Source organism: Schistocerca piceifrons, chromosome 3 (assembly GCF_021461385.2).
Source record: "Schistocerca piceifrons isolate TAMUIC-IGC-003096 chromosome 3, iqSchPice1.1, whole genome shotgun sequence".
Lineage (NCBI taxonomy): Eukaryota > Metazoa > Arthropoda > Insecta > Orthoptera > Acrididae > Schistocerca > Schistocerca piceifrons.
In genome coordinates this window covers 838,342,906-838,365,056 of record NC_060140.1, presented here as the reverse complement: position 1 = coordinate 838,365,056, position 22,151 = coordinate 838,342,906, and the positions used below count along the sequence as shown (strand labels likewise).

At 44.2% G+C, this 22,151-nt stretch overlaps 1 protein-coding gene across 1 annotated transcript in view; it reads left to right on the top strand.

The window, feature by feature from the left end:
• The window catches only part of LOC124789869 (mucin-5AC-like), a 58,008-nt gene that overhangs the window by 1,594 nt on the left and 34,263 nt on the right, over positions 1–22,151 (top strand). Inside the window, exon 2 of the mRNA XM_047257381.1 lies at positions 1,944–2,630. Coding sequence (XP_047113337.1) covers positions 1,944–2,630 — 687 coding nt within the window. The remainder of the gene's footprint in view (positions 1–1,943; positions 2,631–22,151) is intronic.

Below are 22,151 nucleotides of genomic sequence, written 5' to 3'. Positions count from 1 at the left end.
TGCTTTAGAGCACAGAAGATTTAAGCTAGTGACATTTAATTGTTTATGGATTCAAGGAGCTGGTTGACAAATGAGAAAATGGCATGTTCAGTTGAAGTACCCTTTTGGAATCTAAACTGATTTTTATTGAGGATTTTATTTCTATTAAGATGATTCATGATTCTTTTGACTGTTAGCTTCTCTAAGATTTTGGAGACACTCCTTGACAGTGACATTGGCCAGTAGCAGGAACATGAGCTTTATCACCTTTTTTTGGACAGTGGTTCCACAATTGCATATTTGAGTCTATTAGGGACAGGACCATGATTTATGGGCTCATTAAATAAGTGATAGAGAACTTCAAGAAAAAATTTGTATCAGTGTTCCAGCACTTTGACAGATATATTATCCACACCAGCAGAATTATTATTTTTCATGTGCTTTACTACCTACTCAATCTCTTTGGTTGTAACACAGGGTACATGCAACTACACTGCTTTTTGTAGAAGACTCATGGCTTCAACTGTAGACACTTTAAACCAATTTGATCTGCTACTGTCAAAAAATGGGTGTTGAAGATATTGGCAACTATATCACATTCATCTACTATGCTTCCATTATGACATTTCGATACTGTGTTTCTTCTGTCATTTTTTCTGTCTCCCTTTTGACCACCTTCCAAATATTTTTTTTAAAATTATTATTTGATCCGTTAATTTCAGATTTAATAAACATGCTCTTGGATTTATTAAATATACATTTTTTAGATTATCTTGCTTCAGTTGTTTGCATCTGTGTAGGCAAAATATATATAAAGTGCCCCTTTCGTTTTGCTGGCTACAAGTCCAACTTACAACAGCTCGTAAGCCCTGCAATCTTTCCTACAAGTGGTAAGGCAGCTTCACAGACTAATGGCCTGTTAAATAACTAAAAGCCAGCAGCCCCTGTTAAAGTAAACTGTCCCCTGTTAAGAGCCCTCTGAAACTCACAAAAACGGAGGCCCCTATTGCGATAAATTATTTATCTTGTCCAGCTCCATCATCCTTGAAAGAAGGATATGTATTCAGAAATAATCACTCAATTGGTAACATGTCTTATTCCATTTGTTTACAAGTATTCATTACTTGTATGTGGTTTTTAGTGAATGTGGAAATTACCTTGTAAATAGATATCACTGTCATTTTGCAACAGAGTTTTGTCAAGAGAAACATAACTTATAGAGTGTATGCTTCCAACATTACTAGTTTCAGCTTTCCTTTCTAGTGTATATTGTTGATGCTGCAGTCGATTTGATTTTTCTTTTTAATAGTTATTTAATGTTTGTCATGGTTATATTTAGGTTGAGTGATATGCATATGCAAGTTATTATCGTGAAAGCCTCTGAAACACAAACACTATGTCTTTTTTCCTTGATTTCATTTTATGTATTCTGCATTTGAATTAAGCATTACAATTTATGCCCCTTGTTTTGTTTTTAAATGTGAGAAATTGTAGCATGCAGAAGAAATAATTAGTAGGGAATACACAGCCTTCTGAAACACAGTGGCCCATCTTTTTAGAGTGTACATATACTGTGACTCTAAACATGAATGTGATCATATTTCGCCAAGCACTTCAGCCTCCCTGTTACCAATGACTGCCACATCTGGGGAAATCAGCCAATGAGGCTGTAGCAGCCATCTGATAAGCCAGTGTGAAAGTCTTTTCCTGTACTGATAATTTGGAGGAGACACGTGTAGTGGTGAGAATTGCTGTTTCTCAGCATTTATGGTGGAAACTTCTGGCAAGGCATTCATTATGTCTTGTAGAACATTGTTCCACTAATTTGGGCACTTGCTGATACTAGAGTGATAGCCACATCTGTTCAGTGCGTTCATAGACATATACCAAACATAACTGCTTAGTCAATGATAGATGGTGATACTTTATTGAAAATAAACATGCATGGTATCCTTTTTGTACAGGTTACATTCCTCACCACTGGCAAAGAGCTCGGTTCCCTACAATACCGGTGACTCCACTGGTACAGGTTCTGAGCCAGAGGGAGAGGGAGCCGCCAGAGACTCCAGCTCCAGTGGTCCCGGTGATGACTGTTTGGTCCCCAGCTCCAACAGCCAGACACTACCCCAGCACACCATCACAACTGCAAGTTCCGCCCCCATGCCTGCTTCCAGACGCAGTTTCCACATCCCACGCGCAAGTTGGCAAGTGATGGAGCAGGTCACCACTCGTACGACTGACTGGGGCAACTGCACAAAGCCCCCTCCACCCCCTTCCACAACTGCAAATTCTGCCCCCATGCCTGCTTCCAGTCACAGTGTACACATCCCACGCGCAAGTTGGCGAGTGATGGAACAGGTCACCACTCGTACGGCTGACTGGGGCAACTGCACAAAGCCCCCTCCACCAACTGCCACAACTGCAAGTTCCGCCCCCATGCCTGCTTCCAGTCGCAGTTTCCACATCCCACGCCCAAGTTGGCGAGTGGTGGAGCAGGTCACCACTCGTACGACTGACTGGGGCAACTGCACAAAGCCCCCTCCATCCCCTGCCACATCTGCTCCCATAGCAGCTGCAGCCACAGCCTCTGCCAAGGACTTGACTCCAGGGCCACCGCAGCAGTCCCAGTGGCCTGTATCTGTGCCTTCTCAGTAAGTACTTTGAATACTGTATCTTCCATGATTTTCCATTGGTAATATTGAATTATGGAAGTTATTGGAGTGCAGTTCTATTTTTGGATTGGTATTGTATCAAAAGAAAAATCAACTGAGGAAACTGCAAATTGTTAGGAGACAGAATGATTGGTCAGTGCTTACTTTAAGAGGACCACACCATGGTTCAGGTTGAAAAAAAATCGTTTTTCGGTTTTCATCATATTTCAATAGATTAAGGTTTTATTTAAGTACTCTGAAAAGGATTTTGGTGAAAAAATCTTTTTTCAAACATTTTAAGAGCATTTTCCTACCATGTGTGTTTATGTGCCATGCCCACTTTTGCCACCAACTTTTCTGCATGTATTTTAGATCTTTGTCCCCTACATTGCAGTTTAGGCAAGTGTGCTGGCTATCCTTGGAATGCAACGGTCGGTATTCTTTTATTTCTGCTGTTTGTAAACAATAAGTTTTCAAGCACGCAGTTAGGGAGTGTGATTGAGACTAGTTGTTATACTTACATTTGCAGTGCTTGTTTACATGTATGTTGTTGTGTTTACTGAAGATGACAAAATATAAAGGCATTTTCAAGAAATGACAATTTAGAGGGAACAAGTTTAGAAAGCTTTCTGTATAAGAGTTTACGTCGTCTGGCAATGATGTTTCTAATTGTAATTCTTCAACAAGTTCATCAACAAAGCAGCTCTCACCATTTCAAGAGAGTTACAATGAATTTACTGTAGGTGGCAGGGGGTGCAGTAACGTTATTATAAATTTGAGAATATTATCAGATGTAATTTATAAATTTGTACAAAGTAGACAGTGTGGTGAGTCACAGAGTGTGAAAATTTGTGAGTGTGCCAGTGGGAGAAAAGGCCTAGCAATTGCTTATTTAATTTGCACTAAATGCTCAGCTGTGATTATTTATGAGTTCTTCAAAACCAGATGCAAGTGGCCCTTGTGAAACCAATACTAGAGTAGTTTATGCCTTATGATCCATTGGCAACGGCATAGCTGCAGGGAGAACATCTTGTTCAGTGATGAACTTACATCAACCACCAAATAAATTTGAAAAACTGACTGCAATATTAGAGAAAGCTGTTTGTAAGTTCAGTGAGGAACGCATGAAAGTGGCTGCTCGGGAAGCAGTTGAAGAAAATGATGGATGTTCGGATATTGCAGTTGTTCAAAAACATTTAGGAACAAGGCTGAGAAAACTAAATGTTGATCTGAGAGGAAAAAAATTAGAAGATGGAAAATTGTTGATCGGACAGGGTCGGTTAACAAAAACTGAGAAAGAGAACTTGCAGGTATACTATGGGCAGGCAATTAGAAGAAAATCTGGAGGCAATGAAGAGAGGTGTTTGGGCCATATTCTTCCGTAAGTCCTCCACCTATGACAAGCCATGTCATGGATTGTGTCCATCAGGAGAAAATTCGTTTTGCCAATACAATAGGTCTCAGGTAATTGGAGAATTTTATTCTCACCAGCATTCTTTTTTTCCTATTGCTGTTATTACAGCAGTTAACCTATTTTCAGAGACTCGGCTCATCCTGACCATCTAAGGAAATGTCTGCATGGGCAGACACAGAACCCAAATGAATGTTTCAACAGCATAATTTGGAACTGCCTTCCTAAAACTGTATTTGTAGGCATGCATACAATAAAACTAGGAGTTCATGATGCTGTTATTACATTTAGTTGTGGTAATATTGGAAAGTTTTGGGTACAGAAAAAGCTGGGAATTAATCATGGTGAAAATATGGTCACTGGGCTGTAACATTGCAATAAAACGAGGATAGCCGATGCAGACAGGTCTGCATCTAATATGGCTAAGAAAGCAAGACAAACAGCCAGGAAGGTGAAAAAGAAGCTGGAAGACTTGCTAGAGGTCAAAGAAGGGGCATCATATGCAGCAAGACAGTTTTAATCAACTGTAAGTAACAAATTTCGAATGTTTTTTCTTTAAAGTTAATTTCCCGCAAACTAAAATTTTCAGTACATATGCCCCATTATATCAGTAACTATCACAGATAAATGAATGAAATTTTCAGATACTCTGCATAACATGAAAAACCACCTCTGGTACGACATTCATTAATATTCCACCATTAGGAAGTTCACACAAAAAAATTTTCTGCAGAAAAACTCAATATTTTTTGTTAATAAATTTAAAAAAGTATTCTTAAAAACTATAAAATGGATAAAGTAGATTTTAGTACAGTTGACTCTATTAGCATCGTGTAACATACAGTAAAAATATTAAGGTCCTGCATCAAATAGTTTTTTTCAGAAATGGGTCAGATACTTGCCTAAATTAACGTGGGTTAGATAGGCAGGGTGTGGTCCCCTTAAGGAGGTGAAAGAGTACCTATACCTAGCCTTTAGAACATATAGTTCCTCTCTGTGGAAGGAAAGAATCCTAGGTTGAAGGAGATTAGAAAGGAGGAGCAAGTCATTCAGACCTCAGATTGACAGGAAGTCACCTGTTGTGAGGATGAGGGGAGACGAAGGGGAAAGTGTCAGGAGTGTAGTTTTGGTTGTCCATCATGCAATACAAAACATGTCAATAATCTGACTCCATTTTCGAAAAGTCATATTGATCTTCTACCTACAATCCTTGTTACTCTGAAGCAAATGAGGTATGGCCATGCATTGTAGTTCATCTACCCCAGACAATACGGTATATGTACGCAGCTGAGAAGTTGGTCCATGACAGCCTCTTCACATTCCAAAAGCAAAGTTTAAAATGGACCTGATTTTGCTTTGCACTGGATCCACAGCTATAGAATATCTGATGCAGCGCGCACTCATCATATGTTTGTGAAAAATGTGCCGTGATTCATTGTATCAACACTTCTGGTTCACCATTACTGTTCTGGAGAACAGTAGTGAAGAGAAGTTGCTGGATGTGTGAGAGACTGAGCTTTGTTAGACTGCGAGACAAATTAATTTTAGTTCATCTCTCTCTCTCTCTCTCTCTCTCTCTCTCTCTCTCTCTCTCTCTCTCTCTCTCTCTCTCCCTCCCCCTCCCCCTCCCCCTCCCCCCCCCTTTTTTTAGGGCTGCGTATTCAGCTGTGCCTTTGTACTCACATGGGGTAGCTACTGTCTACAAGATTGTCACAATGATAAAAAAGGCAGCAAATTTTGATGGAGTGCTAAGTTTGTTTTGAGTAAATATCTTAGGTAGAGAAAATAAAGATGTGCTTGGGATCGCCAGTGTATTTTATATACAGACTCTGCCATTCACATATTTGTTAAAATTTCTCAAAAGGCTTTGTTGGAATATGAATGTGTTATCTTTCCGAGATGCTGGGACATTCCTCTGCATTTAAGCTTGGTGGATGTATGAAGTGTCATTATACAGGGTACGTAAAAAAAATGTATACACACTTTGAAGCATAATAGAAAATTTATTTCCCATTCTGCAATGTTAAATTTCTGGAAATGGAAAGCTTAAAGTCCAATTGGAAAAATAAATGTACTTTGCAAATGTGATTAATGTTCAAACTGGTGGCCTTCAGCATCAATACATTTGAGTCCGTCACCACAGATTCCGTACATCGTACCAAAGTGTCCAGTGAGATTTCTGCGCACACTGCCTGGATCTCATTCTAAAGTGTGTCCAGGTTATGTTGTTTACAGTTGTACACCTCATCTTTTACTGTGCCCCATAAGAAGAAATCCAGCGGCGTGAGGTCTGGAGAGCGTGCAGGAAACTCAATTGGTCCCCTGCGTCCTATCCACTGGCCTGGCACATTGTGATCCAGGTATGCTCGTACATCCCTATAATAGTGCGGTGGGGCGCCATCTTGTTGGAAATAAAACTCATCATTACCGTATAATGCACAAATGGCAGGGAATATGGAGTCAGCAGGCATTGTTAGGTATGTTTCTCCAGTAACAGTACCTTCAAAGCAGAAAGGCCCAATGAGTCCCCTTGCAGACAAACCACACCACACATTTACACCAGGCAAATTCACAGCCTTTTCAGCTGTAATGTGAGGATTATCTTCAGCCCAGTACACACAATTGTGCCTATTGACAGTTCCATTGAGTTTGAATTGGGCTTCATCCGACCAACTTATGCTACCCATAAATCCCGGTTCACGTCTCACCATCTCCTGAACCCATTCACCAAATTCTAACCTTCGATCTGAATTGTCGTCACTTAGCTGTTGCACCAGCCTTGGAATGTACACACGAAACTTGCCTTTCTTCAGAATGCATAGCACACTATTAGCACTTACATTACTCTCACATGCCGCTTGCCTTGAAGATTTTTTAGGCGAATGCTGAAACTATTCAAAGACCACAGTTGTGGAATCATCACTTGTAGCTGTACGAGGTCGCCCTGATCGATCTTTATGCACATCACACACTGTTCCATGAATTCGAATTTCTCGTAGAAGTGCAATTGTTAAACTTGAAGGTGGTTCTGTACCATACTCACTTCTCCACTGTCTTCGACCCGCAGCTACATTCTCAAACTTCCAGTACCACTTAATTATCTGCTTCCACGCTTCAAAGCTCAAACACACGGCTGCCATGTTGCAGTTACTTCCTTGCCACTGCTGCCACCTGTTGAAGAAACATAACATTACTTTCTCGCAGATATTTAACCTTGTAGAATGGGAAATAAATTGTCTATGACAGTTCAAAGTGTTTATACGTTTTTTTGATGCACCCTGTATTTATATTTCATTTAATAATGGTTAATATTTTATTCTTATGTTTAACTTTTTTGTTTGCTTCTATTCTTTGACTGCAGTTGTAACTGATAGGAAATAGTAGGGAAAGGGAGAAGAGAGGGCATGCATTGTCGTTGTCATTACTGTTTATCTTAATGAATTTTTTTACATTTTCAGAGAAAGTCATATTTATGGAGTGGAAGTTAAAATTTTATGTACTCCTCAAAATTCTACTTTAAGGAATGCAATAATTTAGTGTCTGGTGTCAAATAATTTGTAAGCCAGTCACACATACCAAATAGATTAGTTTTAAACACCATCCTGAATTTATTGCACATGCCTTTGCAGCATTTTTTCCATTCCATGCTGCACGTCTAGCATCTCGCTATTCTTTTCCCCCCTCCATTGGGGAACATGTCTGTGGTATTATTGGGAATGTTCTGCATTCTGTCACTGACTAGCAAACAGTCTCACCTTTGTTTTTGCTTCATTATCCTTTCTTTGTTTTCCTTCTCCTCTCATTCCTCCACTTCGATGTTTGAGGCTCCTCTTTTTTTTTCTTTCTTCTTCTTCTTCTTCTTCTTCTTCTTCCTCCCTGTGCGCTCCTGAAGGCCGGCCCACGCGACACACGTAACAGGTGACTGGGTAATGCATAATTTTCAGCCCCAGGTTGAATGGTAGGGTTCACACGTACCCCCTGGTACAGGTCAGACCCAGGGAGGGGTGATTGTCAGAGCTGTAACCTTCCCAAATTGCGGATTGGTCCCTCTGGCAGGTGTTCGGGAGGTGTGACCTTAGGTGTGAACAATCGCCTAAGGCGGGTGTGCTTCCTTGTGGAAGGGGCCCCAGTTGGAAGGAGTGTGCCATTGGAGACGCTGTCAATCATGGGGGATTTCCTCATAATGAGTCACTCATCTTCCCACTCAACATCTACAAAACGTAAACTTAATGAGGCTAATGATTCAAAGACCCTATCCATTGCACCACGGTTCCTTGTGGTCTCACGTACTGAACACGATTGCTCCTTCGCCACAGTAAATCCGTTTAGTATTCAGAAAGGTGTAGATGCAATTGCTGGCCCTGTGAAATTCTGCTCTTCTTTATGGAATGGCTTTTTGCTTTTTGAGACCACTTCTGATTCTCAAGCACAACAACTTGTTGGCCGCATTGCTTCTCCACAGTTACCCTGTTCTTGTTGAGACCCATAGAACTTTGAATTCTTCACATGATGTAATTTGCACCAGGCTGCTCGATGGTCTAACAGAGGCTGAAATCCACTCTTACCTCTCTTATCAGGGTGTCATCACCGTCCATCGTGTAATGAAAAAGGTAGATTCCTTCTTAGTGCCCACCCGCACTCTTTCTCACCTTTGATAGAGTGGTGTTTCCGTCCAAGCTCAAAGCAGGCTATGAAATTATCACCGTCTGATCATACATTCTGAACCCGATGCTCTGCTACCAGTGTCATCATTTCAACCACACTCGAATGTCTTGTTGACACCCAGCCACATGTCACCTGTGGTAGGGGTGTGCACGAGAGCGATTGTCCACCGTCTTCTCCCCGCTGTATCAACTGCAGTGGCAGCCATGCCACCTCCTCTTGGGATTGTCCAGTGTATCTTGATGAGTGAACTGTCCAAGAATCCGGGTAAAGGAATTGGTGCCTTATCCAGTCGCTCACAGGTTACTGGCTTTGCATTCTCCCATCTGGAACCTATAGTTCTGTTTCTGTTACCCCTCACTCCATGAAGGACATGGCCACGCAGACATGCGACCTCTGATTCAGCTCTGAGGTTGTGAAATCACCCAGTGTCAAGGTAGCATCGCCATCCAGCTGTGCAACAGGTCATCAAACACTTGCTTCAAGGGGCGAAGCCAACAGCTACGCAACCGGTAGGCCCGGAAAGGACAGGAGTAGTACTCCCGTGAAGACTTCCTCCATCCCTCCAGCCAAACAACACCAGAGTCTTCATCAAACTGGAAAGGCTCGAAGAAGCTCACCAAAGGCAAAAGGTCTTGTCCTTCACCACCTCGATCTCTTAGATGGTGTCACCACGTGGTACCTTAGCCTGACCAGCCTCCGTGTTGCCGGTGCACACCAACAACCGTTTTTCAGCGCTGGACTCCACAGACCGACCGCACATGCAAGCTGATGCTTCTGTGGACCCCATGGATCAGGATCCTCCTGCTTCTGTGTCCTGTAGTAGCCCCTCTTCCCCATCTGTCACTTGGCAGCTACCAAGGTGACACCTCTACTTCTCTTCATCATCAAGACTCTCCTCCAAAGGAACGTTTGCGGCCTGCAGTCCCACAAAGAGGATTTATGGATGCTTTTAGCATCGCAACTCCCCTTGTACTCTGCCTTCAGGAAACAAAATTGCACCCTCACGACTGCTTTGAGCTTTCTCATTTCTTGCCAATTCGTTTTGATCTTCTCTCTGAGGTCGGCATTCCATCACATGGGGGCATCACGCTGCTCATGCGGGATGACATTCTTAGTCATCCATCTCCCTGACTACCAATCTTCAAGCTGTTGCAGTTTGCCTTTTCCTTCCCCACCTGATATTTTCCCTCTGTACCATATATGTCCCACAATCATTTGCTGTCACCAGGGCAGACTTCCTTCAACTTATTGGGCATGCGTGGACACATGCTCTGTGTGTTTTTAACCGCCACCCTGCGCAGGCAAACTGCATTTATTATAAACAGATCTGTGCAGTGTTGTCGCGTTCTTCAGGATAGCAAAAGAACTAGCTGGTTTTCTTTCACTAGTTCCACAGCTTCATTTTTCATGTGGGCCAACCTCCGACGGCTCTCTGGAACCAAGATCCATTCCCCAATTTCTGGCCTGACAGTAGCTGACAATGTCATCATGGACCCTGTTGTTATCTCTAACACCTTGGGCTGCCATTTTGTGGAAGTTTCGAGCTTTTCCCACTATCACCCTGCCTTCCTCCATCAGAAATGAGCAGAGGCGGCTCGGGCAATACCGTTCTGTTCTCCGAATCGTGAGTGCTACAATGCCACCTTTACTGTGAGGGAGCTATATCATGGTCTCAGTTCATCCCAATCCTCCACCCAAGGGCCAGACGCCATCCACATTCAGATGTTGCAGTACCTTTCTCTTGTCAGCAAGCACTTTCTGCTTAACATGTACAACCGCATCTGGGCAGAGGGCACATTTCCTGGACGCTGGCATGAAGCCCCCATCATACCCATACCTAAGCCTGGTAAGAGCAAAAAAACCTTCCTTCTAGCTACTGCCTCATCTCTCTTACCAGTTGCGTTTGCAAGGTGATGGAACGTATGATTCATGCCCGGCTGGTGTGGTGGCTCGAGTCTTGCCATTTACTAATGTATGCACAGTGTAGATTTAGAGTGCAGCGTTCTGCAGTTGACCATCTTGTTACTTTGTCCACCCATGTCATGAATGGTTTCCTGCGGAAATTCCAGTCTGTGGCTGTGTTTTTTGATTTGGAGAAGGGCTACAACACCTGCTGGAGAACTGGTATCCTTCGTATTATTTATACATGGGCCTTCTTTGGATGCCTGCCCTGTTTTCGTCAGGCATTTTTACAAGACCTAGTTTTCAAGTTGTGTGTAGGTTCTGCCTTGTCAGACACCTTTATCCAGGAAAATGGTGTGCCTCAGGGTTCTGTGCTGAGCATCATCCTCTTTGCTATCGCCATTAACCCTAGAAACACGAAGCATGGTCAAAAATTTAAATATCATGGCAAATATCCTTCTATGTTTTTGGATCTTTTTCTATTTGTCTGTTAGCTTATAATACACTATGCTGTACATTTCTATGGTTAAATTTTTATAATTGCAAGTACAAAATAGTAATTTTACGCCCAAGGGCACATTTTGCCCGGGGTTAGTATTCCACGCGACCATAATTCTTATCTTCCTTAAAACCTCCAAGCATGGGCAAAATTTTCCTGTATGTTTTTCTTTCTTTTATTCAGGTGGCAACCTTGAACATGAGTTTTACAGTGGTTTGTTGAGCGTCTAATTGTTTAGTTTCACTTGCGTTGTTGATTTTAGACTTGCCATTATTACTATTAGCAGTTTGCCACAGTAGAGCGACGCCTTTATTGTAGATTTTGTAAGATGAGTTATAGAGGCTTGAACGACGCAGAAGTTCTTGCAGAACTGTTACTCGATGACGAATTATCAGATTTAAGTGATTTTGAGTCAGATCATACAGAAGTAGAAAAGGATTCCAGTGAAGAAGCGGAGGACAATGAAGAAGAAACAAACCATGCAGGTAACGCTCCAAATAAATATGTTAAAAGTTCTGGCAGAGTGTATCTTGAAGAAGCTCGGAGACATAGTAAAAGGGATTTTGGTAGCATAGTCCATGAACGTCAAGGAATAACCAGTGCTGGGAAAGTAAGAAGCATATGTGAATCATTTAAAAAAAAATTTCATTCCTGAATTAGTACGGAAAATACTTCGACCATACAAATGAAGAAGCTGAAAGAGAAAACGTATCTCCCGTTAGTGATTCTGAAGTATATGCATTGATTGGAATTTTAATTCTAATGGGAGTTCACCAGGACACCAATATCAATTTGTCTGATTTATGGTCAAATTTATTGGGAAGAGCGATTTATAGAGGAGCTATGGGTAAGACAAAAGCATATCAGCTATTGAAAATTCTTTGGTTTGTTGATAAAGGCACCAGGTCAGAAAGACATGTACACGACAAATTTGCGCCGCTGCATGAAGTATTTGAAGTATTGAATGGAATATTCCTGCGTTACTTCAGAAGTGGATCTGACAATACAATTGATGAAATATTGTGTCTTTTCAGAGGTCTCCTTTCAAAGTTTCCCTCAAAGACAAAACTGGAAAATATGGAATATTAGTCAGAATGCTTTGTAGTGCAACTGAACGATACATAATAAAAATGGAAGTGTATGCTGGAAAAGGCAGTAGACCTGCCAGTGAACGAGGTCCTCTTGAGATTGTGAAGAGACTGGTGGAACCAATAAAGAACACAGGCTACAATGTCACAACTGACCTCTTCTACACTTCTGTGGAGTTGGCGGACATTCTCTATCAAGACTACAAAGTTACATTGGTTGGGACACTCAAATCAAACAGAAAACATGTACCACAGGAACTTAAGACAATGACAGGCAGAGAGCTGTATTCCTCCAAATTTGCATTCAGACACATCTTCTAAGAAGCCGCCAGTAACAATTCTCTCTTGCATCACGAAGGAAAAACTAAAGAAAAACCTGTTGATGTTGTCTACACATCATCGTAATGCAGGAGTGGAAGTTGACACACCAAAAAAGAAAACACTCATAAACCTGTGCTATAATTCCACTATGGGAGGAGTGGATGCTGTAGATCAAATGATTAGGACATACTCTACAAAAAGGGGTACGAGAAGATGGCCACTGTCAATGTTCTACAGCCTACTTGATATAGCTGCAGTTAACTCATACACACTGTTCAAGATGAATGCGCCTAAATGGAATGAAGGGAAACCAAATGCCAGAAAACTGTATCTTCAAGAATTAGGCCATGAACTTTTGAAATAGTACGTAGAAGAGTGAGCCATGGATTTGAAAGGACTCCAGTTGCCTATTATTTGCATGATGGGAGAGATCCTAGGAAAGAACCTAGAGGTAAACAAAATTGCTGCAAATGAAGAACCAACTAGGAAAGCAAGGTGCTACTTATGCTTGAAGAATGCAAGTAACCAGAGAGCAAAAGACAACATCACAAAAACCAAATTAACATGTGGAAGCTGTGGGTGCCATCTGTGTAAGACTGATTCAGAATCAACCATTTTGTTTGCAGGAGGTAAATGTCATCTGTAAGTGAAATTATTCTCTCGGAGTGAAAAGTGTTTTCCGAGAGTTTTCAATGTACAGTGACATGTATTTTAGCAAGTGTTTTCATTTCTGTTTTTGAAACTTTCTCTCAATGACAGAGCTGTATTATTTAGATAATAGATCAAAGAGTGCATAGAAACTTTAGACAGCTTTTGTATTCAATTACAAACCTTCTTACCTTGTTTACACAAACTTTCATTGACCAAGATTGGTCAAATCTTGGTTGTTATATTCACCCTATGAGAGTTAAAAAAGTAAGCTTTCAATTATGTTGTCACTATTTTCTGTTAAACTAATATCTCAGTGGAAACAGAATTATATAAAATAAATACATGTTACAACAAATTACAAGATTTACAACTTATTGTAACATGGGCAAAATTTGCCCTTGATTGGTGCTCCGTGTTACCTAAAACACCTTGGTGTTTCTAGGGTTAACCCTATAATGGTCTGTCTCCTGCTGGGCACCGGCTCCCTTGTTGTTGACGATTTTGCCATCTATTGCAGTTCTCCACAGACATGTCTCACTGAGTAGCGGCGTCAGTGCTGTCTTGATCATCTTTACTTCTGAAGCATCGACAGTTGCTTTTGCTTTTCCACTGACAAAACCGACTCTGAATTTCTGGCAGCGCAAATGATTTCTCCCACCATCTTTCCATCTTGGGCCTGTTGCCTTTCCATTTGTTGAAACTACGAAATTCCTGGGGCTCATGCTCGATAGGAAACACTCTTGGTCCTCACATGTATCTTTACTGGCAGCCCGCTGTACGCAGTCCCTCAATGTCGTACGTGTCCTCAATAGTACTTCCTGGGGTGCCAATCGAACCACCCTCCTCCGTTTGTACTGGTCCCTTGTCCGTTCGAAACTAGACTATGGGTGCTTTGTTTATGCATCTGCAAGCCCATCCCTCTTACACAGTCTCAACACTACCCACCATCGTGGCATCCATTTGGCCACGGGTGCCTTTTACACTAGCCTGGCTGAGAGTCTGTATGCTGAACTTTCTCCTCAGCAGGTATGCATGCCATTTGTCTGCCATGCGTGACCACCCCTCCTATACCTCCTTCTTTGATTCCTTTGATGGTGAGAGTGGGTCTTGTCCCTCTTCTCTGTTCCCTCCTGGAGGCCACTTTCAGCAGTTCTTACAGTGGCCTAATTTCACACTACCTGCAACTTTCCCAGTGGGTGTGAACCCTTCACCATCTTGGCTTCGTGAAGCGGCCAATGTTAACCTTTGCCTTCATTCGCTTCCTAAGGACACTACTCCAGCTTTGGTCTATTGCCTTCAGTTTCACGACCTTCACATGGAACTTCATGATAGCACTTTTGTATAAACTGATGGCTTTCGGACTGACTGTGGGTTCGGGTGTGCCTTCTTCATTGGCACCCTTGTCTTTTGATATCAGCTTCCAGCACACTCCTCAGTATTTACAGCCGAGCTCTTCACCCACTATTAGGCCCCAGAGTACATCCAGCACCACAGCCTTTTCAGTTGTGTCCTCTGCTTACTCATTCAGTGCCCTTCAAAGTCTATGTGGGCTGTACACTGCCCTTCCCTTAGGACAGTGGGTACAGGAAAACTGTCACTTGCTCACTCTTGCTGGAGCCAGTGTCATATTTCTGTGGTTTCTTGGTCATGTCAGTCTTTCAGGAAATGAGGCTGCTCCAAAGGCTGCAGTCCTTTTACCTCAGCTTGCGAGTCCCTATATTCCCTCCAATGATCTCTTCATTGTTGTTTGCAGGAGGTGGTGTCCCTTTGACATCACCAATGGTCCTCCCTTCACGGGAATAAGCTTCGGCTTAAGCCTCTCCCAGCATCTTGGATGACCTCGTCTCACCCCCTGTGGGTCTGGGAGTTAGAATAGGCCTGAGGTATTCCTGCCTGTTGTACGAGGTGACTAAAAGGAGTTTCACACATTTCGGCCTTTATGTGATGGTCCCTGTAGGGTTTGACCTCCATTCTTCAAAATTTTCTCGAAGAGCGAGCCAATTGGGGAAGGGCGCCTTACAAGGTGCATCGTGTCCATCGTGCATTGAGATCTTTAGCCCACTTTCTCGTCGTCACATTGCAGTCCTGCGCATTCTCCCTCTCTTGGGCGAGGACAGCTTTCTGCTTGCGTTATGCACTATGCAGTGTAGATTTCTGCGTTGACAATGACCATGGACTTCTTTGCACCTGATATGCACCATGCTAGCCAGTCCGTTGTGGTGGGGCCGCCATGTACCCTGTTGGTTGTTGCCCCCTGACCACACAGGGATCGCTCTGCTGATGCCTCTGCCATTAACTCCCCACGTATGCCAAGGGGTAGATGCTCATCCCCCTGGGGCATCGGGACTCCCGGCAGTGGCCATCCTGCCAGGAGGACTTTGCTGCGGCTGGGTGGCGCCCGTGGGGTCGGCACCTGGTCGGAGTGGATGGCATCAGGGCAGATGACACGTGATGAAGCATAGTCCATCTCTTGCTGGTGGTGAAACATCAGCAGTCTCTAAGCGATCATGAGCTCAATTCAATGCACAGAAGTATGACCCCAAATCGTTCCCCTCCATGGCCACACCAAGGTAGGGACGTCAAGCTAAGGATGGCAGCGGATCTTATTAGCCCCAGTACCTTGTATATTGGAGAGCTGATGGGGAGTCTTTCATGAAGATGAAGCCTCTGTTTTTTGTTGAGCATTTAGAGGGCAAGTTTGGGGAGGTGGAGGGCTTGTCCAAAATGAGATCTGGGTCAGTCATGATCAAAACAGTATCCTCTGCCCAGTCACAGGATTTACTCACCTGTGACAAGCTGGGGGACGTTTCTGTAACCATCACACCCCATAAGAGCTTAAATATGGTCCAGGGTATCATATTTCACAGATACCTCCATTTGCAGTCTGATGATGAGCTGCGAATCAATTTAGACAGGCGAGGTATACATTTTGTCCGGCATGTCCACTGGGGTCCGAAGGATAATCAGGTTGCCACCGGTGCCTTCATCTTGGCCTTTGAGGGTGATACATTGCTCGAGAAGGTCAAGGTGGTGGTCTACTGTGTGATGTAAAGCCCTATATCCCTCCCCTGATGTGGTGCTTTAAGTGCTGGAAGTTCGGCCATAGCATCACATGCTGAGATTTCGGATGCCCATCACATCCCAATACTCCATGTGCTCCGCCTCCCATCTGTGTCAACTGCGGAGAGCCCTATTTGCCTTGCTCGTCTGACTGCAGGAGTCTCCAGAAAGAAAGAAAAATCATGGAGTACAAGACCCTGGACTGACTGACCTACACTGAGGCTAAGAGAAAATTTGAATGCCTGCATCCTGTGCATATGACATCTTACACCACCACCACAACAGTTCTGACACCATCAGCTCTGCCAACCCCAGGTCACCTCTCAGAGCCGCAAGACAACACCTGCACCCTTGATGGTGGGGGGGATTTCCCTCCCTGTTGCTCCTGCGCCACCTACTTTGGGAGCAACACCCCCCAACCATGGGGGACGTCCGTCCCCACTTCCAAGCTGGAGAAGCGTAAGTCGTCTTTGGCTTCTCTCGCTAGGAAGGGGTCCCTTTGGTCACTTCCTTCTCAGGTTTCTTCTAGTGGGAAAGACTACACCCGCCAGTGGCTGAAGAGCCCAAAAGCAGCTGGTCGTAGGGCTTCACGCTCATCCTCAGTCCTGGAGACTGAGCCAGTGAAGTTCTCCCAGCCAGGGAAACCCAAGGAGCAGTGACAGATATCCAGAAAGAAAACCCCAAAGACCAAGGAAATTGCAGTGGCCCCCACACCTCCGCTACCTACAGGCTCTGTGGCTGAGGATGGGGTGGAGATTTTGGTGTCTGTTGAGGACCTACATCTCGCCAGACCCTCAGACACAATGGATATAGACTGCTGAGGCAATAAATCGGTGGCAGAAGGTGACTCTGAGGTGTAAACTGCTACATTGAGTGTTCCATGCCTTCCCAGTCTTACGATGTCATCCTCCAGTTGAATTGCGGCGTTTTTTTCCACCGCCTGGCTGAGCTACGGCAACTGTTAAGCTTTACACCTGCTATCTGCATTGCCCTCCAGCAGACCTGGTTCCCAGCAATGTGGACCCATGCCCTCTGGAGCTATAAGGGATATTACAGGAACTGTAGTGACTATAATCGAGTGTCTGGTGGAGTTTGCGTTTATGTCCTAAACTCGGCCTGTAGTGAACGTGTGCCCCTTCAAACCCCTCTTGAAGCTGTGGCGGTCAGAATAAAGACGACGCAGGAAATAACTGTCTGCGATGTATATCTTCCTCCAGATGGTGCAGTACCTCTGAATGTATTAGCTGCACTGATTAACTCCCTAAACCTTTCCTACTTCTGGGAGATTTTTATGCCCATAACCCCCTTGTGGGGTGGTATAATGTTTACTGGCCGAAGCAGAGATGTCGAAACTTTACTGTCACAATTCAACCTCTGCCTCTTAAATACTGAGGTAGCCACACATTTCAGTGTGGCTCATGGTAGTTACTTGGCCATTGATTTATCAATTTGCGTCCCAGGACTTATCCCATCTACCCACTGGAGAGCACATGATGACCTGTGTGGTAGTGACCACTTCCCCATCTTCCTGTCACTGCCCCAGCATCAGGCACATGGATGCCTGCCCAAATGGGCTTTGAACGAGGAGGAATGGGGAACTTTCAGTTCTGCTGTCACCGCTGAATCTCCCCCACACGGTAACATCGATGTGATGGTTGAGCAGGTGACTAACACAATTGTTTCTGCAGCAGAAAACGTGATCCCTCGCTCTTTAGGCTACCCAAGGTGTAAGACAGTGCCTTGGTGGTCGCTGGATGTCACTGAAGCAATTAATGAGTGTCGGCGAGCTCCACAGTGGCATAAGCAGCACCCTTCCCTGGAGCACCTCATAGCCTTTAAACAGCTCCGTGCCCGTGTTTGCTACCTTATCAAACAACAGAAGGAGTTTTGGGAGAGATAAGTCTCCGCCATTGGATGCCACGTCACCTTCCCAAGCCTGGGCAAAGATCAAACGTCTTTTCGGGTACCAGACCCCGACAGCTGTCCCCGGTGTTACCATAAATAGCAAGTTATGTACTGACTCAGACGCGATTGCCGAGCACTTTGCCGGCCGGGCACTTTGCCCGAGCCTCTGTGTCAGAGAATTACTCCCAGCCTTTCACACACTCAAACGGTAGCTGGAAGGGAACGCCCTCTCATTCACTACACGCTGCAGTGAATCCTACAATGCCCCATTTACAGAGTGGGAGCTCCTTAGTGCCCTTGCACATTGCCCCGACACAGCTCCTGAGCCTGATCGCATCCACAGCCAGATGATTACACATCTCTCATCTGTCTACAAGTGACGTCTTCTCGTCATCTTCAACCGGCTCCAGTGTAATGCCGTCTTTCCATCGCAGTGGTAGGAGAACACCATCATTCTAGTGCTCAAACCCGGTAAAAACCTGTTTGATGTGGACAGCTATCGGCCCATCAGCCTCACCAACATTCTTTGTAAGCTGCTTTAATGTATAGTATGTCGGCAGTTGGGTTGGGTTCTGGAGTCACGTGGGTTACTGGCTTCCGCCAGGGTCGCTCTACCACTGATAATCTTGTGCCCATAGAGTCTGCCATCCACACAGAGCCTTTTCCAGATGGCAACACCTGATTGCCGTCTTTTTTGACTTACGTAGAGTATACGATATGACTTGGAGACATCATATCCTTGCCACATTGTATGAGTGGGGTCTCCGGGGACAAATTCCGATTTTTATCCAAAACTTCCTGTCACTCTGTACTTTCCATGTCCAAGCTGGTGACTCCCATAGTTCCATCCATATCCAGGAGAATGTATTACCACAGGGCTCAGTATTGAGTGTCTATTTTTAGTGGCCATTAATGGTCTAACAGCAGCTGTCAGGCCTTCCTTTTCAGCTTCTCTGTATGCAGACGACTTCTGCATTTTGTACTGCTGCTCCAGTACTGTTGTTGCTGAACGGCGCCTCCGGGTAGACATCCACAAGGCACAGTCATAGGCTCTAGACCACGGCTTCCAGTTTTCAGCCGCAAAGTCATGTGTCATGCGGTTCTGTCGGCGTTGTACCGTTCATCTGTAACCCACACTTTACCCTAATGTAGATCCACTCACTAGAGTGGAGACATACCAATTCCTAGGACTGGTTTTCAATGCTTGATTGACTTGGCTCCCTCATCTTCATCAGTGTAAGCAGAAGTGCTGGTAGCTAGTCAATGCCCTCCGTTGCATGAGCAACACCAATTGGGGTGCAGATCCCTGTATGCTGCTGCAGCTCTACAGAGCCCTTATCCAAACCCAAATTGACTATGGGAGTGTGGTTTATGGTTCAGAAGCACCTTCAGCATTGCATTTACTTCACCCTCTGCACCACTGTGGGGTTCAATTGGCGACAGGATCTTGTAGGACGAGTCCGGTGACCAGCGTGCTGATGGAGGCTGGTGTCCCTCCACTGCAGATCAGACATACACAACTGCTCGCCAGTTACGCAGCACACATTGCTAGTTCCCCTGAGCATCTGAATTACCGTCTCCTTTTCCCGTCCACGACAGTCCATTTCCAGCATCGGCGGCCCAGATTGGGGCTAACGGTTGTGATTCACGTGAGGTTCCTTCTCTCCAAACTGGAGTCCTTCCCTTTACCACCTCTACTTGCGGTCCATTCACGGGTGCCTCCATGGTGTATGCCTCAGCCACAGCTTTGTCTGGACCTTTTGCATGGCCCTAAGGATCCCGTTAACCCCGCCCCTCTCTGCTGTCACTTCCTCTTGATTCTTGATGTGTTCCGGGGCTCTGAAGCGGTTTACACTGATTGCTCAGTGGCTGATGGTCACGTGGGCTTCGCATATGTTCGTGGAGGACATATTGAGCAGCACTCCTTGCCAATTGGCTGCAGTGTTTTCACTGCAGAGCTGGCGGCCATATCTCGTGCTCTTGAGTACATCTGCTCATGCCCTGGCGAGTCATTTCTCCTGTGTACTGACTCATTGAGCAGCCTATAAGCTGTCGACCAGTGCTACCCTTGCCACCCTCTGGTAGCGTCCATTCAGGAGTCCATCTATGCCCTGGAACAGTCCTGCCATTCCGTGGTGTTTGTGTGGACCCCAGGACACGTCGGAATTCCCGGCAACAAACTTGCCAAGAGGTTGGCCAAACAAGCGATGCGGAAACCGCTTCTGGAGATAGGCATCTCCGAAGCTGAGCTGTGTTGTGTCTTACATGGCAGGGTTTTCCAGCTTTGGGAGACGGAATGGCATAACAGCATGCAGAACAAACTGCGTGTCATTAAGGAGACTTTGAATGTGTGGAAGTCTTCCATGCAGGCCTCTCGCAGGGAATCGGTTGTCCTCTGGCGGCTCTGCATTGGCCATACGTGGCTAACACATGGTTACCTACTCCGTTGCGAGGACCCACCTCAGTCTCGCTGTGGCTCCCAAATGACGTCATCCACTTCTTGTTAGACTTTCCCAGCACCTTGCCTTTGGTGTCGGGCGACAATGTCTCCACAGCGGCTTTAGTTTTGTTTTATCAGTGAGAGTGGGTTTTATACTTCAATGTAGGTTTTAGCGCTCGTCCTCTGTCCCTCTGTGTCCTCCATCCTAGTGCTTTTAGGGTGGAGGTTTTAATGTGTTGCAGGCTGGCTGGCTTTCTGTTTTTATTCTCGTGGTTGGCCAGCTACTGCAATCTGCTTTCATGTTTTACTCTCTTCTGTTTCTAGCATCTCTGTTTTCTTGTCCTCTTTTGTTCCTTTTAGTGTTCGTTGCCTTCCCTTTGTTCTTGTGGCTTTTCCTCTCTTTCCGTTTTGTGCTATGTGTTTCGTCCATCTTATTCTCACACTTGCGGTGTTGTTTTATTAGGAAAAAGGGGCCGATGACCTCATAGTTTGGTCCCTTCGCCTGCTTTTAAACCAACTAACCAACCAACCTCGTCTCAGCTGGCAGGAGATTATTTTAACTCGGCTGCATATTGGGCACTGCCTTTTTAGCCATAGTCATTTGCTAAGGGACACTACCCCACCACTTTGTACATATTGCACCCAAATTTTAACTGTCTGCCACTTTCTGATGGACTGCCCTTTTTTTAACCTTTCACGTTCCAGCTTGGGTTTGCCATCTGATTTATCAGTTGTTTTAGCAAATGACGCGAGGGGTGTCGACCGTGTTTTACTTTTCATCTGCTGAAACAATATGGCGGAGGCCATTTAATTTTTAGTTTTGGACCTCTGTTTCTGTATCATGTCTTTTTTTAGCCCTTTTTCCGCGTGCCTGTTTTTAACTATCTTCTCTTCTGTCAATTGGGACTGACGTATAGTCATTTAACACCTCTTTGTGTTCTATAGTTATGACTTGGGTGTGTATGACACTGGTTGTGTTTTTTTTTTTTTTTGCACCCTAAAACAAAACAAACTTCTGAGACCTTTAGATCTTCTGAAAGACAGGTCACAAAAAGTTACAAATATGTTCTTCATAATTGTTGGAGCAATTAATGACAAACTGCCTGGAAGTGATGATTAAGTAATTTTGGAAAATGTACTATCAAACTTAAGTATAATAGGTCACTCATAAAGATTACTTGAGTAGTTTATTAGCAATTCTAATCTCCTCTATTAGAGTGGTGAAAATTTTTTTCTACCTTTGTAATTTTGTCTTAGCTGTGCTCTCCAAATTTGTATACAGCCTGTTTTTACATGTTTCATAATTTTTTAGATATAAAACTTTTCTATTACTTGTAAGTTTCATTTTATCTATTCAGCCAGAGTGCTTCCCAGTGTGACAGCAAAGCAGGATGTTCCCTGCTGAAATATGCAAATAATCATGCTGCTGGATGGCTTAAATCCTACTATAGTAATAGTGTTGACAGTGAAAACAATCAATTTTTGACAATATAAGGTACTTGAATAGATAAAAAATCTCCTCACCCAAGTGGCAGCAGAACACGCACATAAAAGGTTGTTATAATTATAACCCTTCTGC